Below are 12,037 nucleotides of genomic sequence, written 5' to 3' on the forward strand. Positions count from 1 at the left end.
GAATTTTAATACAAATGGTAAAAAGTTAACATATTTTTAATAATCAAACGCACTTTTAAACGTAATTTAACTAATGAATAAGGGTTAGTTTTGTAAAAGCCATTTTATCATATTGATGATATAAACGGATGTATCAATGGAATATAACCTTGAAATCCGAGGGAGGTCGTTGCGATTTATCACACGGATTCTCAAATCTAGATATAATCAGTATTATGTTATACTGTGTAAAATAGATAAAATTAAAATTATCAATTAATAAATGCGTAATCTTCAGTCAAGAATTATCAGATGTTAATGGGGCAACATTACATGGTGTGTTACATTTTACTTAAAAGAGAATTTTATAATCTAATTATGCTTGTGAAAAGGCCTCTATTAAGGGTTCTGTCTCTTTCTCTCTCTGACCCCCGGTAAACCAAGCACAAGTATACTTTGAGAGAGTTACTTTTGTTAGTTAACATATAATTTTACAATTTATCATAAATAAAAAATAAAGATGACAAAATTTTCTATCAATTTATAAATCAATAAAAATAATAGAAATGACACTACAAATAAAATAAAAATGATTTAATTTTTAATACTAATGACTTTTTAGGAAAAAGTTATTTAATAAATCGTCATGTAAGTTTATAGTAAATTTTAAAGGTTTTGTTTGACTTAGTAAATATCAATGCTTATAAACGTTGTATAACATATCAATTTTACAGGAGAGCATTTTAAAGGTTTGCCTGACAGTATTAAACACACATTTTTAAGCTTTTTAGCAGGTTTAAATATAGACTTTCACTAACCACCATTTTACAAGACAAAAACACATTGCACCTTCCCATTCTAATTTGATTATACAGTAAACAAATTATGGTCAAAAATGTACTTTCAAATTTTTTTCATTAAGCCATCGAAATATTGTTGTAAAATTAATCTTAATGTAAAGAAAAAGAAAATTTGGTTTAGGTTTGTCGTATGTTTATAGGCCGATAATTATTTTATTTTATTAAGGTGTTAGTTCATTAAAAAGTATTTTCTAAAAGATTTCTAATATTTTCTAAGAGATTGCAATCTCTAATAGACAAAATCTAGAAATGCAACATTGGATATAGTAAAATTAACTCAAAAAAGCAAGCACACTGAACAGGTTTAAAGGTATTATTATTACGACTCAGTGATAAAATTAAAGTGGTTTTATGCAAATCTGTGAATACAAAAAATAATTACTATTATGATTTACTCATAATAGTAATTATTTTTTGTAACTTTATTATAGTAACTTTTACAGTTACTATACTAATGGTAGTATAATGTTGTGTTAATAATCGTAAATCAGTATTACTTTAGAATAATTTACTGAAAATTTTGACTGGTCGATAACTATTATTGGATAATTATTTTTAAAACTATTAAAATGCAGGGCGGGAGAAAGGGTGGAATGTAGAGTTATTTTTATCTGCGTGTGTTACTCAACCAAACTGTTAACTTTAAAAGTTATTATCCAAAACTGGTTATCGACAAGTCAAATTTTTTTAAAAAATTATTCTACTTTCAGGAAGTTAATTAAATAAATAAATTCCCATTTAATTTTCAAAAGTTGATAGCGCTCAGGTATATACTTGGTAATTCCATATTATTATACAATAACATAAATAAAAATGTTTTTAAAAAGAAACGCGATGAAATTAAAATTATTTCCTGAGAAAATGAGTTGTCTTAAGTTACACGTATATTGATCACTCTGTAGTAGCTGATAAATTAATGGGAAAATAATGTAACATTTTGGTTTTCAACGTCATGCAACTGATTTATTAGAAAAATGACCAACAGGTCATTGATATTAATAAAATTATGTAAGATTACATAATGATGTAAAAAGCAATAATTGTTATGTATTTAAAAAATATATAAAATGTTGGTAGGGGGTCACCTTATCGAAATAAATAAAAATGGGGGTCAATGATCAAAAAATGTTGCATACCACTGCACAATACCAATGTCTTTTTGAATAATATTAGTCGTACTTAGTAGGGATTCTAAAAACTGTTTTATTTACATTTTGAACTGACACCAAATGTCAACTAAATAAACACAAATTCACATATTTACTAACATGTTCCTCAACATAAATATTATATTAGTGCAAAAGTTTTGTTAGGATATTTTCCACCAATAACAAATCATTTTAAAGACATTTTTTTTCAACCATAAGGGTTTTTTAATTATTGGAAATATCCAGTTATTATTAATGATAATTTGTTATAACACAAATAATAACGAATAAACAAATGTTTCCTATATTTCTAATAACAGTACTACATATTGATTTCTGCAAAAGAATCATAGCTAAATCAATTTTACTACTGAAGTAAATAGTTGACAAACATAATAATATTAAGATTGATACTTCTCAAAGAGAATATGTAAAAGTCAAATCAAGAATGAATAATAATTTGATGCTTTCTTTTATTTCTATTAGATACGGTTTTCACCACTATGATTTTCAGACTTGCATGTTACAGAGAAGTAAATAGTCAATTTGTATACTATAGAATATTGTATGATGCTGTACTCATATACAAATTGTAAAACAAAATTATAAAACAGCACATGTTTTTTTTTTTTTATTGTTGAAATCCTATTTAATAAAATATACTATTCATATACTTTATTTTTTCAATAAGCTTTTATCCGATTGTAGTCTGGACATGATAAGTTTGATCTCATATACTATGCCTTAGCACAATTTGCCTGTTACATCTAAGTTGCATGTAAGGGTAAATTCATTATGAATATTTTATTAATTGGATATCCATACTTTACACAATGTAGTATAAAAGAACCTAAGAGAGTTTTGTGACAAAGACGACTATGTAAAAGTATAGAAATACCATATGTGTTAAATAGATCATTAAGTGGAAGGTGCCATGGCGTTTTTAGTTTTGATATTTTGAATAGCTACTCCTTTTGCAGAAGACTTGTCTAGTTACCTAAGCCAACTATATAATATCAACACATGTCAAACAATTGTATGACCAAATGTTAAGTGTTGACCACACAGTTGCTATGGATACAGATTGTGAATACAATATGATAGCTACATTACACTTATAAAACATATTTTTGAGACCTAAAGTAACTAAATAAAGAAGATATTACATATATTATAGTTTATTAAATTTTAATAAAATAAAATATTGAAACAAATTTACTATCATTCTAATAAGAGTCAATATCACACAAAATATCCAAACAAAACATTTTAAAATTATTTTTAAAAAGAAAAGGCATGTACCTAGTATCCATTGGAATTTAAAAACAAATATGGACTATAATTTACAATAATAAGGAATAATCAAAATGTGTATTATTATTGTTAAAAAAATAGTTAACAGTTTTGACTGTATAAGCCTCCCAGGCATTTTACATTTGAGGTTAGTTATTATAATGGGTATTTTCTTAAAGCACATAGAAAATTCCTGTTACAGGAGATGTAATTTTTTTTTACGTGTCATATGTGACGTTTTACAGTAATATTCCAACACAATAACATTAAACATAAGTCAAAACAAGACAAACAAAATACTTCTATGTTATTATACTGATAAGTGCGCCCAAATCACCCGGTGGAGTTCGATTGTTTTGCGGACGAAGGAAAATTGGTACTGTGGCCTAATACTTTTATCCAATTAGTCCATATGTAAATTAGAGTTTTAGCGTATTTTAATTTGTAAAAAGCTTAGATTTCTAATGATTTACCTGAATTTATAGAGGGATTAGAAGTCACCCTGACGAACTCTGCCATTTTTCGATACTGACTGGTCCAAAAATTATAGCAGTGTCACCATTTAACAAATGTAAAACTATCCACATATTGATAAAGGCACATCTAGTTTTATTGTAAAACACATTTTACGGCTTTTCTAGATTTTTAATTAATTAAATATCTATGTAAATTAAAAATCTAACATTTTTAAAAAAAATATTTACGATGCACTTGTAAATACTATTCAAAGAATCAAAATAAAATATCATACTTGAATTTTGATATTATAATTATTATTTTTCGTTATCAATATAAAAGTGTTGAGTTATCTATTGATGACGTGTGTGATAACAATATTGAATTGAATGAAATCTATCTGTTCAAATAATTACTATTTATTTTTTAATTTAAATTATACCTACTAGTAAACTACTGCTGTGTAGTCTTGTAGACTAAGTAGGTAGTCTCCAGACTAAGCAGTATTACAATATTTAATCTTTAACTGTTGTTTATAATTTTTTAGTTAAATTTTAACATGATTTTTTTATGTTTTATTCAAAAAGTCTTATAATCAAGATTTGTTTTTATTGTATCTCTTCTACTTAGATAATTTATATCTAGTTATTCAACTGCAATTTTTCAAGAATCATGTCTAACGAAGTATACATTGTTTCGGCTGTCCGTACACCGATAGGTGAGTATAATTTTTATTTAAGCACCTATACAATTAAATAAATAATTTTGTAGTTTCAAGTTTTATGACATTTAAAAGACAACATTTTAAAATTACTACTGTGATTAAATAAAACATTAAATTTAAGAAATAATCATATTTTTATTGGATTATAGATATTTGATTAACTGCTGTAGTCTTCAGACTTGAGTATTTGTTAAACTTTTTAAATTAACCATTAATTAATTAGCTTAGAAAACAATCAAATTTAATTCGTTCAACTACTATTTAATTTTACAACTAATGTACTTGTATATTAGTTTTACAATTATGTATCTTTTATAAGTGGTAATTTATACTGCAATAATTATTTTAGAAATAATTATTTTATAATTAATTTTAGAACAAGAACCAAAATATATGCATTTTATAGGTTTTACAGTACGTTACTATTACCTACTATTAAAGTATATTTTTAATAAGATATGCTTTTCTTTAACATAATAATTAAACTATAACAATTTTATACCAGTATATTTATTATTTATCAAAGTCCAAGTTCAAGGTATTATATAGTAAATAGTAATAGTATGCAAGACATAACAAAATATTTTTTTGTTTATAAGGCATATCTATAGTCATATAATTTAAGGGGCCTCAACACTAGCATTTATTAAGTTGCATTGTATAGGTAATTTTTACTAAAACTTAACATTAAGTATTTTATGCATTTCAGAGTATAGTTAAAATAAAAATTTGTTGGTTTTAACCAAAAATACACAGGTTTAGACTTAAGAGGCCCTTTAAATATCTTCATTTAACATATTAAATTGCAGAAAAATTAGTAATACAAATTTTAAAAAAATGTTTGAGTATAATTTATTTTTGGAAACCAGAATAGTTAGTTAAAGTTCAAATAATATTATAGAATTATAAATCTATATCTTTCCTCCAAAATTATTGAGTTGTAAAAATTTAACTTAGGTAATGCTTTAATTCATGAGTAATTTCATCAGGTTTAATTTAAAAGTTTATAATATACTATGCAACATGCATCTCTGGTCTTAAATAAGACAAAATAATAACCTTATAAAGTACATAAAATATACATAGGTATGAAACACCTAAGGATGTATATAAAGTATTGTATTGGTTTAGTTGCTAATATTTTATACTTGAAAACCAATAGTAGCTTAATGCTAGTTTCATGAACTTGTATTCAATAACAAACACAATACAAAACTAGTCACATGTAACATTCAAGGAGTTAATTTTATATATTGTATAAGGCATTTATTTCAGATCATGTTAGACTTTGGTAAAGGATCCTATAAAGAATTAAAAGAAGTTGCTATGGATAGAGAGGAGTGTAGAAACATTTCATTAATGAACCAATCCACTGGTTGAAAAAAAAAAAAAATCTATAGAAAATGAAATGAATTACATTTTTTGCTTATAAAATATTATAGGTATTCAAGTAATTATGTATAAATACAAAATATTTCAAGTTAAGTTAATGATTGTATTTTATTTAGTGACCCCATTAACATTTATGATAATATGAGAACTTATATAATAGGTACATATTTCATTGTAACATTTAAGCTAATTAATCAAAAGTTATGTATTAAAAAGGATTTAAATATGAGCCTATCAATATCTAGTTTTATCTGTTGAATGCATATTATAAATTGTCTATTAAAACATCTGAGTTATTTTATAACCATTGTTTGACCTTTTAATTAGTGTTATCCCATGTATCTGTGAATTATATAATTTAATGAAATGTATGTTAGTTAAGATTTAAAACTAAATGATATGGGCCAAAATGTAATTTTAAATTGAAATATTAATGGAATTATAAATACGGTGGAATTATAGTAATAATAATAAGTAATAAATAAAGCTAGCACAGTAGTAGGGTTGGGGCATTACAGGGATGAGGATGTCACAGGTCTTCGGGAGTTATTATAACTGAAAGTGAATAACTTTGTTTCAAATAAGCGGTTTGATGCAAAACTGTAGATGGGAAAACTCTAAAATATAATCACTTAAATTAAAGTTTTAACACATTTATAATAAGAGGATACCATCTCATGACTTAAATATTTAAGAGGAGGGATCCAAAGTTACACTTCTAAAAAAAAAATTAAGACAAAAAAATATTAAATGTATTTAAACTTAATCAAATAGTTGTGAATTTTAAGCACCAGCTGTGAGTTATAAATATAACAGTTTCTTTCGTTTTTTTACTTTTGATTATGCTATATTTTATTTTAGTAATTTATAGTTTTTCAATGTTTCATTCATGTATATTTTCTATTACGTAAATGGTGATGCTATTTTTATTTTTGTTTAAAAGAAAATCATAAATATATGCGTTACTCATAGTCTTTTAATAGTTTTTATGCTAATAATACTTCTAGATAGGTATCTATTAAGAAATACTATTACACATCTTTTGCCATTTATTATTTGTGCTGATGAACAGCAAAATAATAATTTTATATTAGATATATTCATTTACTTTTAAAAAAATATAATATTTTGGTAGTTTCTATTTAAGGAGAATAACAGTTTTAATTTTTGAAATAATTAATTAGTTATTTGTCTATTAGTGATGATCGTATATCCAGATTTCTATATTTCTATCACTAGATATATTTATAGATATATTTATGGCCATACATTTCTAATTTTTTAATTTAAAGTTTACATCGCCATTATAACTTTAAATGTACCTATATTATAGGTTCTTTTTGTGGTTCGTTATCATCATTAAAATCACACCAACTGGGACGTGCAGTTATTTCAGAAGTACTTAAGCGAGCCGATGTCAGTCCAAATGATGTGTCTGAAGTTATTATTGGGCAGGTAAATTATAACTAATTGTTCTTTCTAATATGTATATTTAATTAAGTTATATCGTCCAAATTAGGCTCTCACTGCTGGACAAGGTCAAAATCCAGCTAGACAAGCCTCGGTCAATGCTGGAATTCCGTATAGTGTACCAGCTTATTCCATTAATATGCTCTGCGGATCTGGATTAAAGTAAGTAAAAATATCAATTGTTTACAAAATATAGTACGATGAACTATTATAGTTTGTATATCATTCCCCCTCCCCCCAAAAAAAAACCCCAGAAAATTGAAGAAAATCCCATGTGAAAAAAATATGTTAATTATAAAAATTTAATGGTTGATTAGGGCGGTTGTACTTGGATACCAGGCAATTAAATGTGGTGATTCTTCAATTGTCATTGCGGGAGGTCAAGAAAGTATGAGTAACTCGCCTCACGTTGTAAATATTAGATCGGGAATCAAAATGGGGAACACTGATTTAGTGGATACAATGCTCTATGATGGATTGACTGATGCATTTAACAACATACATATGGGTATCACTGGTAAGATAAAGTGTTGATTTTTTTATGTTATATAATACATATTTGTTCTTGTGTGGGTGAAATTTACTATAGACACGCAATACATTTGAAACAATCGACTAAACATTATTATACCATATTTATAGATTTCGTAGTGGTAAATCTATAAAAAATGGAAACGTAAAAGCAGTATTCGGTCCGTATTCTTCTATAATATATTTCATTTATGGTTTTAACAATCCTACTCGTTCTAAGAAAACAAAGCATTGCCATATATCTACATTTTGCTTTTATTTTGTTATTCCAATTGGAATAATATTCAAGTTTATTTAGTAACCATAGCCCGTATCAGAGCATATTTATAAAACCTCTCTATGATTTAATCTCCTATATAGTTACATATTTTTTTACAATTTTAATAAATTCATAATCCAAATACTTGTTCCAAAACAAAAAAAATGTTTTAAATACTTCTTCTGGAAAAATATTTCAAATGTGTGGCTCACCATAATTAGAACGGAATCATATTTTTTTAACTTTTGTTTAGTCACACAGGATAAACATTTTTCATTAAAAACGGTACTTATTTTATTAATTTAAAAAACAGTTTTTTTTTAAATTTATATTTATGAGTGTATTCTGTACGCTAACAATTCTTATAACGAATAAATTTAATTTAAAAAAAAGGTTATATAGGTCGCTAATAGGCACACTGGAAGGATAATATATAATTTCAATTGTCAATAATGTAAGATATACAACACCTAAACAAAACTTTTTATATGATTTAAGTAATAAAACAATATAGTATTAAGAAAAAATACCCTTCACTACAAAAATTATACTCTTTTATAATATATGCATATTTGGGTAGCAATGCTGATAATATCAGCTTTCAAAGCAGAATGAAGAGCTATTTTAATCTGACATTTCTACATAAGTTTATAATATTTGTGATGGAAAATAATACTGTGACTGATATGAAATGAACTAAAAAACGATTTAAGACAATATTTATTAATTTGTTATTATTTTTTTAGCGGAAAACATTGCTGAGAAATATGAGCTTTCTAGACAAGTCCAAGATAGTTACGCTTTAGATTCTCAAAAAAAAGCAGTAGAAGCTCAGGAAAAAGGATACTTTAAAGATGAAATTACACCAGTTGAGATAAAAGTACGAAGATCTACCGTTTTGTTCGATACAGATGAATATCTAAAACCGGAAACCACCCTGGAATCGTTATCAGCATTGAAACCAGTATTCAAACCTGTATGTATGAACTCTTTAATGAAATAATTTGAATTCATCGAGTAATAAAAATGTTCATTCTTGAAAATCTAGAACGGAACAGTCACTGCTGGAAATGCATCAGGGTTAAATGACGGTGCCGCCGTTGTTCTTTTAATGAGTGCTGATGAATGCAAAAAACAAGGATGCACCCCAATTGCCAAAATTGTATCACACGCTGAATGCGGTGTTGATCCGAAAATTATGGGCACTGGGCCCATACCTGCTGTGTTAAAAACTGTTAGTGAATTATTTGACAATATTTAAACCACTTTTTTATGTGTATGTGAAATTCAAGTCACATTACTGTAACAACTTTTTTTCTAACATGTTACATAATTTCATTACAATTTGTTCTGGCTAATGACTAAGTAATTTCATTTTAATAATGTGCTACAATTATCAGCAGATTATAAGGCAGGCAACATAGGATTTTTGTCCACTACATTATATTACTCATCATATTTGATATAATATATTTTTTTTAATATAATTGGCAATTTTCGTAACTTCAAAATAATTACTTACTTTTTAGAATGACAAATAATTCTAATGTTTATTAGTTTAACAGTATAATAGAAAAGCATTTAAAACTCGATGGAAAAATAATTGTTCAATTGGAGTTGGGGAAAGTTTAAAAAAATGTGTTAATTTATTATCTAAAAAATCCCAAAATCACATTTTTGGAGTTGGGAACCACTCACAACTGTGAATTATAGCAGTATACACATAAAGCTCTATTATTAATATTTCCTGAAAACATTGACTGCCATGGTACTAGAAAGTACCATTTAAACTACGAGTATTCTCATAGGTTGGCAGAGCCAACTTGTTAATTACATTAATTTTTATAATTATTGTTTTTTAACATTTAAGTAATTGAATGACTTTTTATTTGTAAAGCAAAAGTAATTTCATTACACTTGTCAATGAGTGGCGAGTGGATGAAATTGACATCAACATGATTTATTCAACACTGTTGTTAATTATTATTTATGAATTTTGTATCCCTATTTATTTTATGGATTTATAGACCTTGAAATTAATGAACATTAAAAATTGCAGATTGTGAAAGCTGGTTGGTCACTTGACAGTGTGGACTTGTTTGAACTAAATGAAGCGTTTGCTGCTCAATCGCTAGCTGTACTTCAAGATCTAGGTTTGAGTACTGACAATGTGAATGTAAATGGAGGTGCCATAGCGTTAGGCCATCCAATCGGAGCATCAGGTATGATTTGTTATTCATAAAAATATGTAATTTAAAATGATATTATAATTTATAACAATATTTTGACAATAAGTATAATTACTACTTATTCAGAAATGTATTAATCACTTTTAAACAGTCAAAGTTGTGAATCAGTTATAAATAAATGGGAAAACATAAATTTTTTTCTAAGGGAATTAAGAATTTTCTTCTTGATCCTAACCATTTTTGAAAAAACGGTGTAACTTGATCTCACCACATATCCTGATGTAAATTCATAGATATTTCATTAATTTTTAAACTAAAAAATTATTATTTGTGTTACATTTGTACTAATTATTCATTCGTTTTATTAGTTTTTAGTTATTATTTCTGTACTCTTGCCCATGCGGGCTTAAATAATTCTAAATAAATAAATAAATACATTTTTATTAAATAGAATATTTTGTCCCCATAGATTTTAACTGACCAAATATCTTCAGTGAAATAATATTATTTTGCGTCTTGTAGGATTATTGAAATCATTGTACTTCTTGTATGTTTTAATTTCTTTTTTTTTTCTGTATCCACAGTTACTTTTTAACCAATGTACCAATTATAAAATTTAAATTCGTCACTCGTTGGTATTTCATACTACTTTCAATGTACACAGGTTGTTTGATTAAATGTAAGATTTTTTTTAGATATTTTAATAGATTTTTAGTTAAAAATTTGTTTGTTAGTTTTTTTATCATATTATGAATTTTCCAATTGATCAATCTAAACGTTAAATAGTTTATTCTCGATTTAAAATGTTTATAAAACATATTGTATAGCTAACCAAAAAAAAAAAAATAATAATAATCTGTACTCATTTATTGAAAAAAACCAAATTACACTATTTTACTTACATTTATAGTGATTAAATGATTTCTATCATCCAAAGTTATTGTTTTTGCCGCTCTATCATATTTTATTACCTCTATTACGTACATTGATGTAAGAAATCTGATTTTTATGAACCAACCTTCTACTTTCATAGACACATTTGTGCTTAAAGACTTTTTTTATTGTAATTTACCTTTTTTTTTTATTGTAATTTACCTTTTTTTTTTATTGTAATATTATAATGATATTGTTTTATTTTAGGGGCCAGAGTATTGGTCACGCTTGTGCACACACTGATGAGAAACGGGAAGAAACGAGGTGTCGCATCATTATGTGTTGGCGGTGGCATGGGAATTGCCATTGCTGTTGAGACATTGTAGTAAAACATAGTTTATTCATTATTTATTTGTGTATACGTTACTACAACTTAAAATTGTTAGCAAGTAAATACCTCGGTATATTTTTTACTTGCTGAGAAACAGTTTCTTTATTTTTTTTTCATAGTATATTTATTTTGGCTTAAGCGAACGCCAAATACTCAGATCAAAGTTAGATATAATTACTTACCTATGTTACTGTTTAATAAAAAGCACAAGACAACCAGTTGACTGAATATATATTATACAAACAATTAAGTTTTTTTTAAAAATAAGTTATATTCTACTTTATTATTAGTTGGGTGAAAGGTTTAACTTGTGATGTTTTACAGTATTTATTACATAGTTATCATTTTTATTGTTTTAAATTTCATTATTGTTTATGTTTGAAATTATTATATATTATATTATATAAATATATATTTTTGTACTTAAAAATCTTTAATTAAAAAATATAGTTAAAAACCTAAATAATTACTA

The 12,037-nt window shown here is 25.7% G+C and overlaps 2 protein-coding genes across 3 annotated transcripts in view; one reads left to right on the forward strand and one right to left on the reverse strand.

Moving 5' to 3' along the window:
* The window catches only part of LOC126846184 (ensconsin-like), a 36,780-nt gene extending 32,909 nt beyond the window's left edge, over positions 1 to 3,871 (reverse strand). For both annotated transcript variants that reach the window (XM_050585420.1, XM_050585424.1), the window contains exon 1: positions 3,754 to 3,871. In XM_050585420.1, coding sequence (XP_050441377.1) covers positions 3,754 to 3,799 — 46 coding nt within the window. In that variant the 5' untranslated portion in view covers positions 3,800 to 3,871. The remainder of the gene's footprint in view (positions 1 to 3,753) is intronic.
* Positions 3,872 to 4,130: 259 nt separating this feature from the next.
* LOC126846190 (acetyl-CoA acetyltransferase, cytosolic) lies at positions 4,131 to 12,031 on the forward strand. Its single transcript, XM_050585432.1, has 8 exons — positions 4,131 to 4,454; positions 7,186 to 7,307; positions 7,372 to 7,484; positions 7,640 to 7,839; positions 8,859 to 9,088; positions 9,161 to 9,346; positions 10,172 to 10,334; positions 11,442 to 12,031. Exons 1-8 carry the CDS (start codon positions 4,409 to 4,411, stop codon positions 11,558 to 11,560), a joined length of 1,179 nt encoding a protein of 392 aa, XP_050441389.1. The 5' UTR covers positions 4,131 to 4,408; the 3' UTR covers positions 11,561 to 12,031.
* Positions 12,032 to 12,037: the final 6 nt, after the last annotated feature.

This window comes from Adelges cooleyi, unplaced genomic scaffold (genome assembly GCF_023614345.1).
Source record: "Adelges cooleyi isolate 19-005CV unplaced genomic scaffold, UGA_ACOO_1.1 ACOO_flye_CR_arks_rails_tigmint_CR_PRNA_9, whole genome shotgun sequence".
Lineage (NCBI taxonomy): Eukaryota > Metazoa > Arthropoda > Insecta > Hemiptera > Adelgidae > Adelges > Adelges cooleyi.

Bases quoted from the DNA above. Each gene is read 5' to 3' on its own strand.
- LOC126846190 (XM_050585432.1), top strand. From the start codon at position 4,409: ATGTCTAACGAAGTATACATTGTTTCGGCTGTCCGTACACCGATAG. The intron at 4,455-7,185 runs GTGAGTATAATT...CCTATATTATAG, and splicing joins GGCTGTCCGTACACCGATAG to GTTCTTTTTGTGGTTCGTTA. The intron at 10,335-11,441 runs GTATGATTTGTT...GTTTTATTTTAG, and splicing joins CCATCCAATCGGAGCATCAG to GGGCCAGAGTATTGGTCACG.